This window comes from Euprymna scolopes, chromosome 13, assembly GCF_053919585.1.
Source record: "Euprymna scolopes isolate OS-2025 chromosome 13, ASM5391958v1, whole genome shotgun sequence".
In the NCBI taxonomy this organism is placed as follows: domain Eukaryota; kingdom Metazoa; phylum Mollusca; class Cephalopoda; order Sepiida; family Sepiolidae; genus Euprymna; species Euprymna scolopes.
The window spans coordinates 115,192,720-115,205,229 of NC_136494.1; the positions used below are offsets into that span (position 1 = coordinate 115,192,720).

The 12,510-nt window shown below is 36.1% G+C and overlaps 1 protein-coding gene across 1 annotated transcript in view; it reads right to left on the reverse strand.

Annotated features, from left to right (window-relative positions):
* The window catches only part of LOC145292155 (D-3-phosphoglycerate dehydrogenase-like), a 99,310-nt gene that overhangs the window by 32,128 nt on the left and 54,672 nt on the right, over positions 1-12,510 (reverse strand). Inside the window, exon 4 of the mRNA XM_080138295.1 lies at positions 1,358-1,511. Coding sequence (XP_079994421.1) covers positions 1,358-1,511 — 154 coding nt within the window. The remainder of the gene's footprint in view (positions 1-1,357; positions 1,512-12,510) is intronic.

The window sequence follows — 12,510 nt, forward strand, 5'->3', positions numbered from 1 at the left end:
AGTAAAATCGAGTAAATTTTATTAGTGATCTGTGCTAATTGAAGAGGGTTTTTTTTCCTTTTCATCAGTAAAGTAATAAAGAAATGTTCCAATCTAAAATAAAAATTGAAAAAATAAATAAAAAAATAAAAACTTAAAAGAAAAGTAACTTATTTTCAGTTCAAATTATTCCTTAATGCTTATTATCTTACTTATTTAAGAATAACAAAATTATTAAATTTTTAAAACTTGCAACTCTGCAGACTATTACATGTATTACAAGAATGATGAGCTGGTTACTAGGATCAAACAGATGCTCACGGAGGAGACTGAAGGTGGTATACTACCAGTTCTACCTGGATGCCGTCACAGAATCTAAGGATGGACTCTTTGAATGGGCATTATTTGGTAAAAGATCCTAAAAATCGCACTTGGAATTTTAAAAATGCATGAATTATTGGTTAAGATAGAAAAGGAAAAAGAATTTGCCTTAAAAAAAATTTTGGTGCTTCTACACTATTGGGACGAGATTTCGTAAATCGTAATACTGAATTTCACATGAAAACAATGGTATCTACGTATTCCTCATATTTTTAAGACGATTATATAAAAAAATTACAAAAATTGATAAGGTAGAAAATTATTTATTAGAGAAAATAAAAAATAGAATTTGAAGAAAACAATCGTAAAACACAGGAAAGTTCAAAAGGGAGGTAATTTTTTCATTTTGATTCAAACAAGATGGCGGCAATTTTTCACCTGATAACACGAATAAAGTTGTTTTGTTTTAATAATTCAGTAATATTCAGGTAATTCCAACTGCATAATTTGGAAGCTACCATTGTAACTTATTAGAATTGACAAAAAAAAAAAAAAATCGGTTGAAACCATTGTTTTTTTTTTTTTAATTTGAAAACTCCATTTATCGACTACAAAAAATAGTGTAGGAAGCACCAAAACACTTTAATTAAAAATTGTTTTAAAACCCTGTACTTTTAAGCTATTCAATCTAGAAGTATGAAACGTGGCAAATTGTTCTAAGGGGTGATGGGCTCACATTTATCTTTTCCTAAAAATAAGGAGGGGTTAAATCTTTGAACTTTGGATAATCTATAGGATTTTTAAATCAGCCATTTTAAGATGGTCTAATGAGTTGTGTAAAGCCAGAGAATTAAAATATTTCCAAGCCTCTCTTCACCATGTAAACAATTTTCAAACATTTTTCTATCAATCCAAACTTTTGCATTTAATAAAAGAATCTTAGAGCGAGCATCACAGTATTACGAACTAGTTTGTGGCTAGAAACAAAAATGTTTTAATTAACAATACATGAAGTGGAAACGTTTGAAAAAGTATTTAATCAATAAAAACTACTAACCTTCATTCCAAAAGCTTGCATACGAGTTGCCACTTCTCTGCCGATTCTTCCTAAACCAAGAATTCCAAGAGTTTTACCACTTAATTCACTGCCAATGTATTTCTTCCGGTCCCAACGACCTTCAGACATGGACTTAGCTGCTTGGGGAATGTTTCTATAAAAAAATAAATATAAATTAAAAAGAAAATCAGCATGAACATTCAATCTAATAAAATGCACAATGGGACCAAGCAGGGATTAACATAACGAGATTGAAAATTAATTTGGTGAAAAAAAAAAAAAAAAAAAAAAAAAAATCAAAACCTAAAAAATGTACAATTTTAAATAAATTTCATAAATCATATTTTTTATTTAAAATTCAGACAAGTCTGCACCAACCAGTGAGCCACATCAAAGGCAAACTTTCCTGAAATAATTTAAAATCAAGTTTTTTCAATGTAAGATTTTTTTTATTTTTTTTTATTTTATTTTAAATCTTAAATTTTTCAATTATATTAATTTTTAAAACTTAGCAGTGTGTCTAGGCGAGTATCTCTTGATTTACCAGCATGTCACAGGCGTTTTTTCACATATTCAGGATTTGAATAAATAACTGGATAACATCAAATCAGAGAGAAAAAAAAAGCAGAACACAATTCTCATCCTGTCTGAAGTAGTGATGGAACGATTCCAGTATCCACCCCTACCCCAATTTCAAAACAATTAGTGATTTTGTTCTAAATTCTTGATTTTGATACAATTACAGATTCTGATTCTAAAATCGCATAAGTAGCATTTGATCGTTTTTGAGAGAATCGATTTAGTGGAGAGTATTCACCTACTTTAAAACAGATAATTTCTTTTTTCAATTAGACAAACCTCTTAAAGTTTTATTTATTGTATCCAAAATTTTGGTAAACTTATTGTAATATTTTCATCTATATTTTTCACAGACATCCCTTTTTATCCAAACATGCCATTTTTTTTCTGGCAATATTTTTACCTTAACTCTTTATGATCTGTAAATTAAAGCACTCAAGTGTTACTTGTCATATTTTTGGTTCTGATGTCAATAAATTCAGCTCCACCACTTGTTGCTTTGCTGTCAAATATTCAACACCAACGTTTGACACTGTCTAAACTTCAAAATGCAACTCACTGCTCACAAAACTTGCTTCTTAAACACCCAAATCTAAACTTCCCAGTCTCTCAAAACTCTGGCTTTTTTTTATTTTTTTTTTATTCCTAACCAGAGCATCTCATTTGCATATCACGTGACAAACTTGACAAACTCGTAGCCATATAAAGAGAACAGTGGCCATTATTTGTTCTTTCTTCATTCTTTCTGGCTGCCCCAGAACAGGTTTGTACTAATTTTTAATATCTTGTCTTCGGTAACATTTCAGACCACATATTCCAAGACCAAGTAAGATCCTATCAGCATGGTCAACACACTGGCTCATCCAATGAATGGTGCACCTATTCCAAACTAAATCATTTAATAACATGATCTATAAATTTTAATTTTTCTTAAAGAAAAAAAAAACGGTTTTGGAATCAAAAATTAGGCCTAAATTTTTCTGATTTTGATGTTCCCAGAAGTTTGGATTTTTCCAAGTCTGATTAATCAACCAAATACTAGGCTGAAGAGGACATTTTATTCCAGGTGAAGGTGGCGGATACTTTTAATAGTAGGCTTTCATTTTCATTGCACTAGTCTATTTTATTTAAAAAATGAAAAAAGGAAGTTGTTTTTGTATTACTTTTTCTATCTTGCTTACATTATTCTTGCCCCAACCACCTTCTGATTTACATAGTTTTCCAGTCAGTATACATGGTATGGATGTTACTTGCAATAATTTCACCAATGGAAACACCTATTCAGAAGAAATTGACAAGCGACAATCCTGACTATGCAATCACCATGAAGTTTTTTGTTTTTTTTTTATTACATTTTCACCCCAAACAAGGCACATTGCCACTTTGGTGTAGGGGGCTACTATCAGGGGCAACAACTACTGGGGCACTATGTTGGGATTTGGGCAGCAAGATGTCAGTTCACGTTACACTTGAACTTCTGCATGTCATTACAGTTAGCAAAGCAGGGATCTGGAATGGAATTCCAGAGTCTAGCGGTTCTGGGAAAGAAACTACTGGAGTAGAAAGATCTTTTACATCTAGGGATCTCTACTGTGTTGGGGTGGGATTTAGCTGCCTGTCGCATTTGTCGAGGGTGTCTACGTCATGGGGGCACAAGTGTCTGCAGTTCGTCAGAGCATTCACCATTAAAATACTTGTAGAACAGGCAGAGGGATGCAACATTTCGTCGATGGGACAGACTGAAGCTTAGATGCCAGTTCAGGGCCTATCAGATTGGCGACTCTCTTTTGAACCTTGTCTAGGAGCGAGAGACTAGCAGCAGATGCACCAGCCCAAATGTGACAACAATACTCCATACATGGGCGAATGGTGGCCTTATAGAGGTACAGGATACTTTCAGGTGTCAGTAGTTTTCTAGCACGGTAGAGAGAGCCTACCTTTTTCGCAGCGGCCCTGGCAATGTTTTCAATATAATTGTTCCAACTCATGTTTCCTGTGAACGTTAGGCCAAGCAGTTTGAAAGTTGTACTCTCAGACAGAGAGTCACTGGCCATTGCTATTGGTGGCAGAGAAGGTTTCTTGTAATTATTGAAGGAAACCAGTTTAGTCTTGGCAGCATTCAATGTGACCATCCATTTATGTCCCCATTCCACTACAGATTGGAGGTCATCCTCTAGTGTTTTTGCCATTTCTTTAGATATGTGCTCATTTGTTTTCCTGTCATGCCTGTTATAGAGTGTGGTGTCATCAGCATATATACCCATCTCAGAGGCAGTTTTGTCGGGGAGGTCATTAATAAATATTAGGAACAATAGAGGTCCAAGGATAGACCCCTGAGGCACTCCCGCATTTATATCACACTGTTTAGATGTACGACCGTCGAGAACAACCTGGATTTTTCTCTTATCTAAGAAGGATTTAATTATGTTAAATATTCTACCAGTGATACCGTATGATTTAATTTTCCTGAGGAGACCCTTGTGCCATACTCTGTCAAAAGCCTTAGATATATCTAGAGCTAGCGCTCTGCCCTCCCTCGCTTTGTCCAGTGAATGGTATATACGTTCAGAGATTACAGTGAGGATGTCAGCTGTGGAACAGGCTTGTCTAAATCCATATTGTTTGTCAGTCAGAAGTTTAGCATCTGTAAGGTGCCGGACTAGAGCATAGTTAATTATGGTCTCAAATATTTTGGCGAAAAGTGGGAGGAGGCTAATGGGGTGATAATTTGATGGGTCAGTTCTTTCGCCAGAATTCTTGAATACTGGTACCACAGAAGCAGTTTTCCAACAGCTCGGAAAGCATGATTCATTAAGGCATTTGTTGTAGAGTTTGGAGAGAACTGGAGCTACTTCGGCTGAGCACTTTAATAGCACAGCTGGGATGAGATCAGGTCCACATGCTTTTGAAGTGTCAAGGTTTTTTATGATAGCGTGTACCTGAGCAGGGGTGATTTTTAGATTGTCTAGCGTGGCGTCTGTCTGCAAAGGAAAGTCAGGCAGGGGGTGGTTGAAAGGGTCCAGTGTGGAGTTCGAGGCAACCGGCTGGCAAGCATATTAGCCTTGTCGGTTGCTAAGCAAACAACCTCGTGATTGTTGGTTAGCGGAGGAATTGTTGATTGCCCATTATTTACTACACTGTTGTAGATTTTCCAGAAGTCACGATTTCCTAATTTTTGTGCTTCGATGCGTTTTTTAGTGGTTTCAGTAAATTCCCTCTTAACTGTCGCTATTTCTTAACGTTACTTCTAGCTTCTATATAGTCGAAATAAACCATTGGGGAGAGTGGGGCTTGCTATAAAATTTCTGCATGGGAATATGTGATTCCATTGCTGTTTTGAACCATTCAGTGGTCTCATTTGCGTACTGTTCAGCAGGAAGAGAAAAAGTATTTTCCTATGGGGCATCTCTGATAATATCTCTGATGGCTTCCCAGTTAGTGCTTGTTGTTTTGAGCACTGGCTCTTCAGTTTTGGGTCTAGAGTTTAGGGCGATTTCTACCATTAACATTGCATGGTCAGCATTTCCGAGTGGGCTGTCAGCATTTGTTGTACAATCCTCAGGAACTGTAGTCAGAAACAGATCTAGAAGTGATGCATGTTCTTGCTGGTCAGGGAAACGGGTTGGAAACGTAACCATTTGTGATAGGGAGTGAGATATAACAAAACTGTGTTGTGCTGCCTGCTGCATCTGTGTGAGTAGAGAATCCAAGCCAGTTTTTGTGGTGAACATTAAAGTCACCAAATACATGTACTTGTGCACTAGTGTTGAGGGAGAGTGCTGTGTCTATGCTGTCAGAGACTTTATTATGGTGCAGTCCTGGGTCGAGGGAGAGCGGTAGAGAAAATAAAAGTAACTAATGTTGTGTTGTATGTTTAGTCTAAAGCACATAAAGGCTTGATAGTCCGTTTCTAGGTTTGTTTCTCTAGTCAGTCATTCCATAACGACAAACTGAATTTTTTTCCCTGCTCAAAACTCCACCTTGGAGCTTACAAACCACTCCCTGCAATTTTCCACTACAGATTGTCCTAGTTGATTTAATCATCTCACCTTCCTACATCTTGGATATCATAGAAATCCTCGGTACCACAGGCATCCTTTTTTTTCCTTATTTATCCAAACATACCATTTTTTTTTCTGGCAACATTTTTACCTTAACTCTTTATGAGCTGCAACTCAATTGTAGGAAAAGTAACACTCAAGTGTACTCTTGGTTCTGCTGTCAAAAATTTAACACCAATGTTCAACTGAGACCTTTTTATTCCTAACCAGAGCATCTCATTTGCTTATCACGTGACAAACAGAACATTGACCATTTTTCTTTCTTCATTCTTTCCGAAACACCTATTCAGACAAATGGACAAGTGACAATTCCCCCCACTATGCAACCACCATGAAGTCACTTCCATAACAATAAACTGAATGGTTTGCCCAAAAGTCCACCTTGGACTTTACAAACCACTCCCTCAGCAATTTTCCACTACAGACTGTTCTAGTTGATCTAATCACCTCACCTTCCTACATCTTGGATATCATAGAAATCCTCAGTGCCAGCAATGCATGTGGGTCAGATCCTGTTATTGTGGAAATAAATTCTTTTACAGACAGAGACAATCCAATAGTTTCTGAGGTTGATGCCTTAGCAAGTTACAAACAAAAAAAATTTAAATAATCCACAAAAATGACCCTTTAAGAAGTTCATCATTCAGATTATCTGTTGACACTCCTCTTTCCACAAAATTATCTCCTGAAATCTTTAAACCATTAAACTATCTAGCAATAGGTCAGCAAACTGAAAATGTTAAACTTTTCTGACCAAGAGTATAGAGTTAGGTCATCTTGTTTTACTGCCGATATCCTAATGGTCATCTATGAACATATACAGGGTGACCCAATAAGAACAAAAAACAGAGAAAGTATATCTAGAACATATGCTGTAAAATGGAGAAAAGAAGGCCAAAGACCCTAGTGTTTTGATGTGATGTTTTGAATATAATAAACTATTTATGACCAAAGTTTCATTTTATTTCGACAAAACACTAAGAAACTGGGCCTAATTAGAGTTGGGGGCCGTTTTTTTTTTTTGGTCACCCTGTATATCAACACACTATATAAGTTTAAAAGGTAGGGTGGTAGTGCTGGATATTTTCAAGGCCTTCTGTTTGCCACCGTAAATGACGTGTAGAAGTTTAAATGTAACATGAACAAACATCTTGCTATCAAAATCCCCATCCAGTTTTCTCCCTATAAATCTGGCTCTTATACTTCAGTGGCAAAATGCTTTGTTATTTTGGGTGAATGAAAACAATAAAATGTTTTACGTAAAAACAAGTTAGAATTCCTACCCAAAATAATGAATTGCGACTGAATATAAATACTAAAAGTAATGACTTAGCAGGGCCACCAAACATTCGGGACAAAAGTCTTTAATTTCTATTAAAACTCACTTTCCCTTTCCCTACCCCTTCTTCTCCGGACAGTCCATTCGTCTCCCTGGACATACAAACTCCTTTGTATAGAAGTCAGCATAAGAGAAGTAATTCTTTGATTAAAAATCAGAGTTACTCCCCTTACATAATCTGGCTGAAAAACGACCTCCTTTGACAAAATCTGCATCAGTTTAGGGTAAAAGAATATATGATAATTCCCTTAATTTTATATATTATTCATCTGGAGCAATGCCAATCAAGAAAAGAAACTTTGTGAGTGTTTTGTTCTTAAGTTTTAATTAGACACACAGACGTATGCCCCTTATTTGAGAAGTGTAACCCTGCTCAGATACATCGACATGGGATATTCAAACTTGCACATATACAACTTTAAACTATGACTTATATCATCTATATTATTATTTCTCCCAATATTTCATACACACACACATTTTTTTTTTTTTTTTTTTTTTTTACTCATGTTCACCCCTTACAAAGTATATCGCCACTTGAACGTAAGGGGCTACTATTTGGGACCATGTCTAAGATTAACAAGATATTTGTTTATGTTACATTTAAACTTCTGCATATCAGTAAAGCCAGGGAAGCAGACAGCAGGAAGGGAATTCCAAAGTCTGTTCGAGAGAAGAAACTATTAGAATAGAAAGCTTTCTGGCATTTAGGGACAACAGTGAAGGGGTGAGATCTTATTGCTAAATGGGTTTGTCGGGGATATGTACATTGAGGGGGTACAAGTTAAACGAGTTCATCAGAACACATTCCATTAAAATATTTGTAAAACAGGCACAGTGATGCAACATTGCGGTGATAAGGTAGGAGCTGGAGCTTAGTTGATAAAGTGGGGCCGATTAGATTGACAACTCTTTTTTGGACTATACATACATACATACATACATAAACTTTTCTACTTTACAAACAAAAGAACAATTAACTTTTCAATATTAAGTCACTCATGCACAAAAAGAAAAAAAAATTATTAAGTAAATTTGTATATAGAATTATCTAACAATGCGTTCACCTCTTTCATTTAAAATATTTCATAATAAAAATCTGACAATAAATTTGTAAAGCGTTTCCATACGAAATGCATGACCCACTTTAATCCAGAATGACTCATCAGCCGTGTTCATACTAGCTTAAGATATGTCCTTGATACAAATCTGGAAAATAAGAATCTCCTTGTTGGTCAACAGGTCTTTATTTTGTTGGAATGATGTATGCTTTGGAGATATATTCACCTAGGCATTACCTCTATAGAGGGCGGGCTTATGGCTGATTACTTGAGGCACTGCTACTGGAGTAAGTCAATGGAATAGTATTTGACTATTTTGTACCTAACCAGAATGTCTTAGATTATGTCAAATCTACTGCAAAAAGATGGGCTTTCTCTACCAGGCTAGAAAACACATTCTAGTATCCGATATCTCTATAAAGCCATTATTTTCCTTCATGTATTTCTGCAACATCTCAGCTGGTGTACCAACCACTACACTCTCACGGACAGTATACAAAGAAATCTAATAGGTCTTGCTCTGCTGACCAAGCTCCAGCTTCATTGCCACAATGTTGCACTCCTCTGCTGGTTTTAAAAGTACTTTCATGGAATGTACTTCAATGAACTTACTGCACTTGTGTTCATCTTCATGTAAATACTCCCCAACAAACTTGATTAGCAGAAAAATCCCACCTCTTCACCGCAGATATCCCCAAATGCCAGAAAGCCTTCTACTGTAATAGTTTCTTTCCTCAGACTGCTTGCCTTTGGAATTCTCTTCCTGCTCCTAACTACACCAACAGGAAGTATGGTAAATGTAATATGAACACACATTGCTGCACAACTCCCCACTTAGAATGCTCATTATACAAAGTGGAACAATAAAATTGTTGCCCTAGAAAAGACTATAGGATTCAATTTTCATTTGATGAAAACTGATTTTCTTTTCTGTTGCAGACCATCTACTGGTTGACGAGTTGTGTTCAAATTCCAAGAGCGATAGGAGCCTTCTATCATGTCTGAAAGTGACAACGTTCAATGAGAGTGATTTAAGATGTGCCACTGTACAACTCTTGCTCTCTACCAATCCAAGTTATGACAACACAACTATTGCCAGCACCCTCAAAATGTATCGTTAAATTGCCACAAATAACAGGGACATGCCCAGGCTGATGGAAACAAAGTTCTGGCCATGGTTATTCGTGTGGTTTCAAGTGAGGCCCACATCATACCACCTCACATTTTTTTAATCTACTTGGATGTGCTGAAGAGTGTGGTGACCCCCTGGTGCAATCGGGTGGCCGCTCCCAGTTCCGGTCCCGTATCAAATCTGTGATTGAGGCGGAAGGCGGCTACCTTGAATAGATGTTAGCTCTACTACATAATCAAGTTACCTGAATTGATTTTTTCAATAAAAGTTTTAAAATAAAGCTTTAGTGTTGTTTTCTTTAGGGCGACAACTTTATCGTTCCACCTTGTAAATCTGACACCTAATGACAATACGTCTTGGTGGCATTATGCCTGGCTTGTAATGAATAAAAAAAAAATAAAAAAACACTAATAAGAGGGAAAACTCATAGTTGCTTTTAAGGCTATTGTGTTAAAAGTACCTTGTGCTTATCCACACAACTGAATTAAATATTATTGCTTATATAGATGACCAATTCTCATAACCCACTTCATAGAGTGAAGAGTACTTTTAATCTAAAATAATCACCAGGTTAAGTGAGTGTACCAATTATTCAGGCATCATTATATATAATATAATAGGCATCATTATAAATATAATATAAATAAAAAATTCAACATGGCGTTGAGGAATGTTTTACCTCATACGATTGAATGCATTTGCTTTTTTGTGGAAATATTTTTCCTCAAATATTTCTTAGTAAATTTGTGGAATTTGTTTTTTCCTTCCTTGAAGCAACTTTTTTTCTTTATTCCATCCACTTATGTATTACTATAATATTTATCTGTCTGATGACTTTTGTGATGAAAGCATTGGCTATATGTATAATGAAACATTTGTAAGACGCTTATGGAAAAAATATAAAAATTCACCTATATTTTTTAAGTTTTTAAATAAAAATGGTTGAGATGCTTTTTTTCTGGAATATAATTTTGCAATACAGGTGACATGCAATATAGATAGGATAAATAATATAAATAATAAATAATACTATAGTATAGATAATATAAATGATACATGTTATTCTTTATGGATTAGTAGGTCTTTACAGCAGATGAGAGTTGCTTGTTGACCATGGTGATACAAAGTAATTTTCTCCATAAACTTCTATAAATTATGTTGTTTTTTTGGGGGTTTTTTTACACGATGGTCACCACTTATCAAGGCCCGGAAGCCACTCAGGGATAAGGGTTATTGCAAGTACAGTACGTTAGTGTGGAGATTTAATGAAGTGTTTACTTAAGGGGGCGGTTCAGTAGGAATTTGTTAACGTTGGATTTGAAGACATCCAGGTTGTAGTCAGGTGGGAAGCAGGCAGACGGAGCAGAGTTCCACAGGCATGCAGTTCTAAGAAAGAAGCTTTGTTCATGGAATCCGCGTTTTGATTTAGGCACAGATATAGAGTGGGGGAAATTTTTCACAGTGGATTCAGCTAGACAGGTGTTTTTCGTGAAAGATTGGTGAGGGGGGACCAGAGATTGGAGTTCAGACGAGCACCTGCCATAGAAATAACGATAAAACAAGGATAGGCTCGCAACGTCTCTTCTGTGGGAGAGAGGTTGCAGGGTAGAGAAAAGGGTATCCCCCATTAAGCCACAAAGTCTATTTTGTACTCTGTCAAGGCAGGATAGGCTGTTTTTAGCAGCTCCTGCCCAGATATTGCAGCAGTATTCCATCCTTGGACGTACTTGGCTTTTATATAGATAGAGAATTGCATCAGTAGTGAGATATCTTCTGGAGTGGTAGACGGATCCCACCATCTTTCCAGTGACCTTGGCAACAGACTTGATGTATGTGTTCCATTGCTGTTGCTGGACTGTCAATTCTTTTCATTGGTTATCCTCAACTGAGACGCGTTTACTTATATTCATCCATACCATTTCTACTGTACACTCTTTAACCCTTATCCTTGAGTGGCCTCTGGGCCTTGATAATGTGGTGACGCCTATGTAAAAAAAAAAAAAAAAAAAAAAAAAAAATACCACCACAAGCTGTTGCAATGCAAAGGTGATTCTAGTCTTAGCACCTTCACTCTAAATAGCAAGGAACTAGAACCGTGATAAATCCATCATATCATTCTGGCATTTCTCACACAAACTGAATTAGTATAAACCAAGTGTTCATACATACATATTACATTGCACTATAAGTATCTATACAAGATGCTAGCAACAAATTCCATAATTCTTTTTATATCTTCATTTAAGAAACATTTGATATATTTAATAGTAAAGTACAACAAATAGCTGTTTCTTTGTACTATTAATGGGTTTGAGAGCTGGAAATGGACAACTGGAAAGCACCAGAATATTGAAAGAAAATGTTCAGTATGACAATTGAACACTCATAACACTTGTGCTCCCTCGATATACATATCCCCAAGCTACCCATCTAGCAGCAAAATCTTACCCCTTAACTATTAAGATCCCTAGATACCAGAAAGCCTTCTACTCTAATAGTTTCTTTGCTCAGACTGTTAGACTTTGGAATTCCTTCCTTGTTTCCTGCTTCCCTGAACTGTACTAACATTCAAAAGTTTAAATGTAATATGAACAGATATCTCCCTGCTCAACTCCCCAGTCACCTGTTAGATATGTTCCCAAATAGTAGCCATTTATGTTCCAAGCAACAATATGCCTTGTTTAGGTGAAAAAGAGTAGAGTTAAAAAAAGTTGTGAGTAATAAACATCGGAGTGACAACTATAAAAAAATATTTAATGAGTTTCTTTGCAACTCCTTAACTACTCCCCCAGATTCAAGAAAACCACTTTACAAAAGCCAAGAAACTCCTCAATAAGGTCAAACACCTAGTTGAGCCAGAAATTTTGCTTCTTAGATTAAAACTTTTGCCAGTTGTACAAAACTGGTAAACAACAGGTTACTAGCCTACATGTCATGAAGTCCCACATGTCATGAAGTCCCACATGTCATGAAGTCCCACA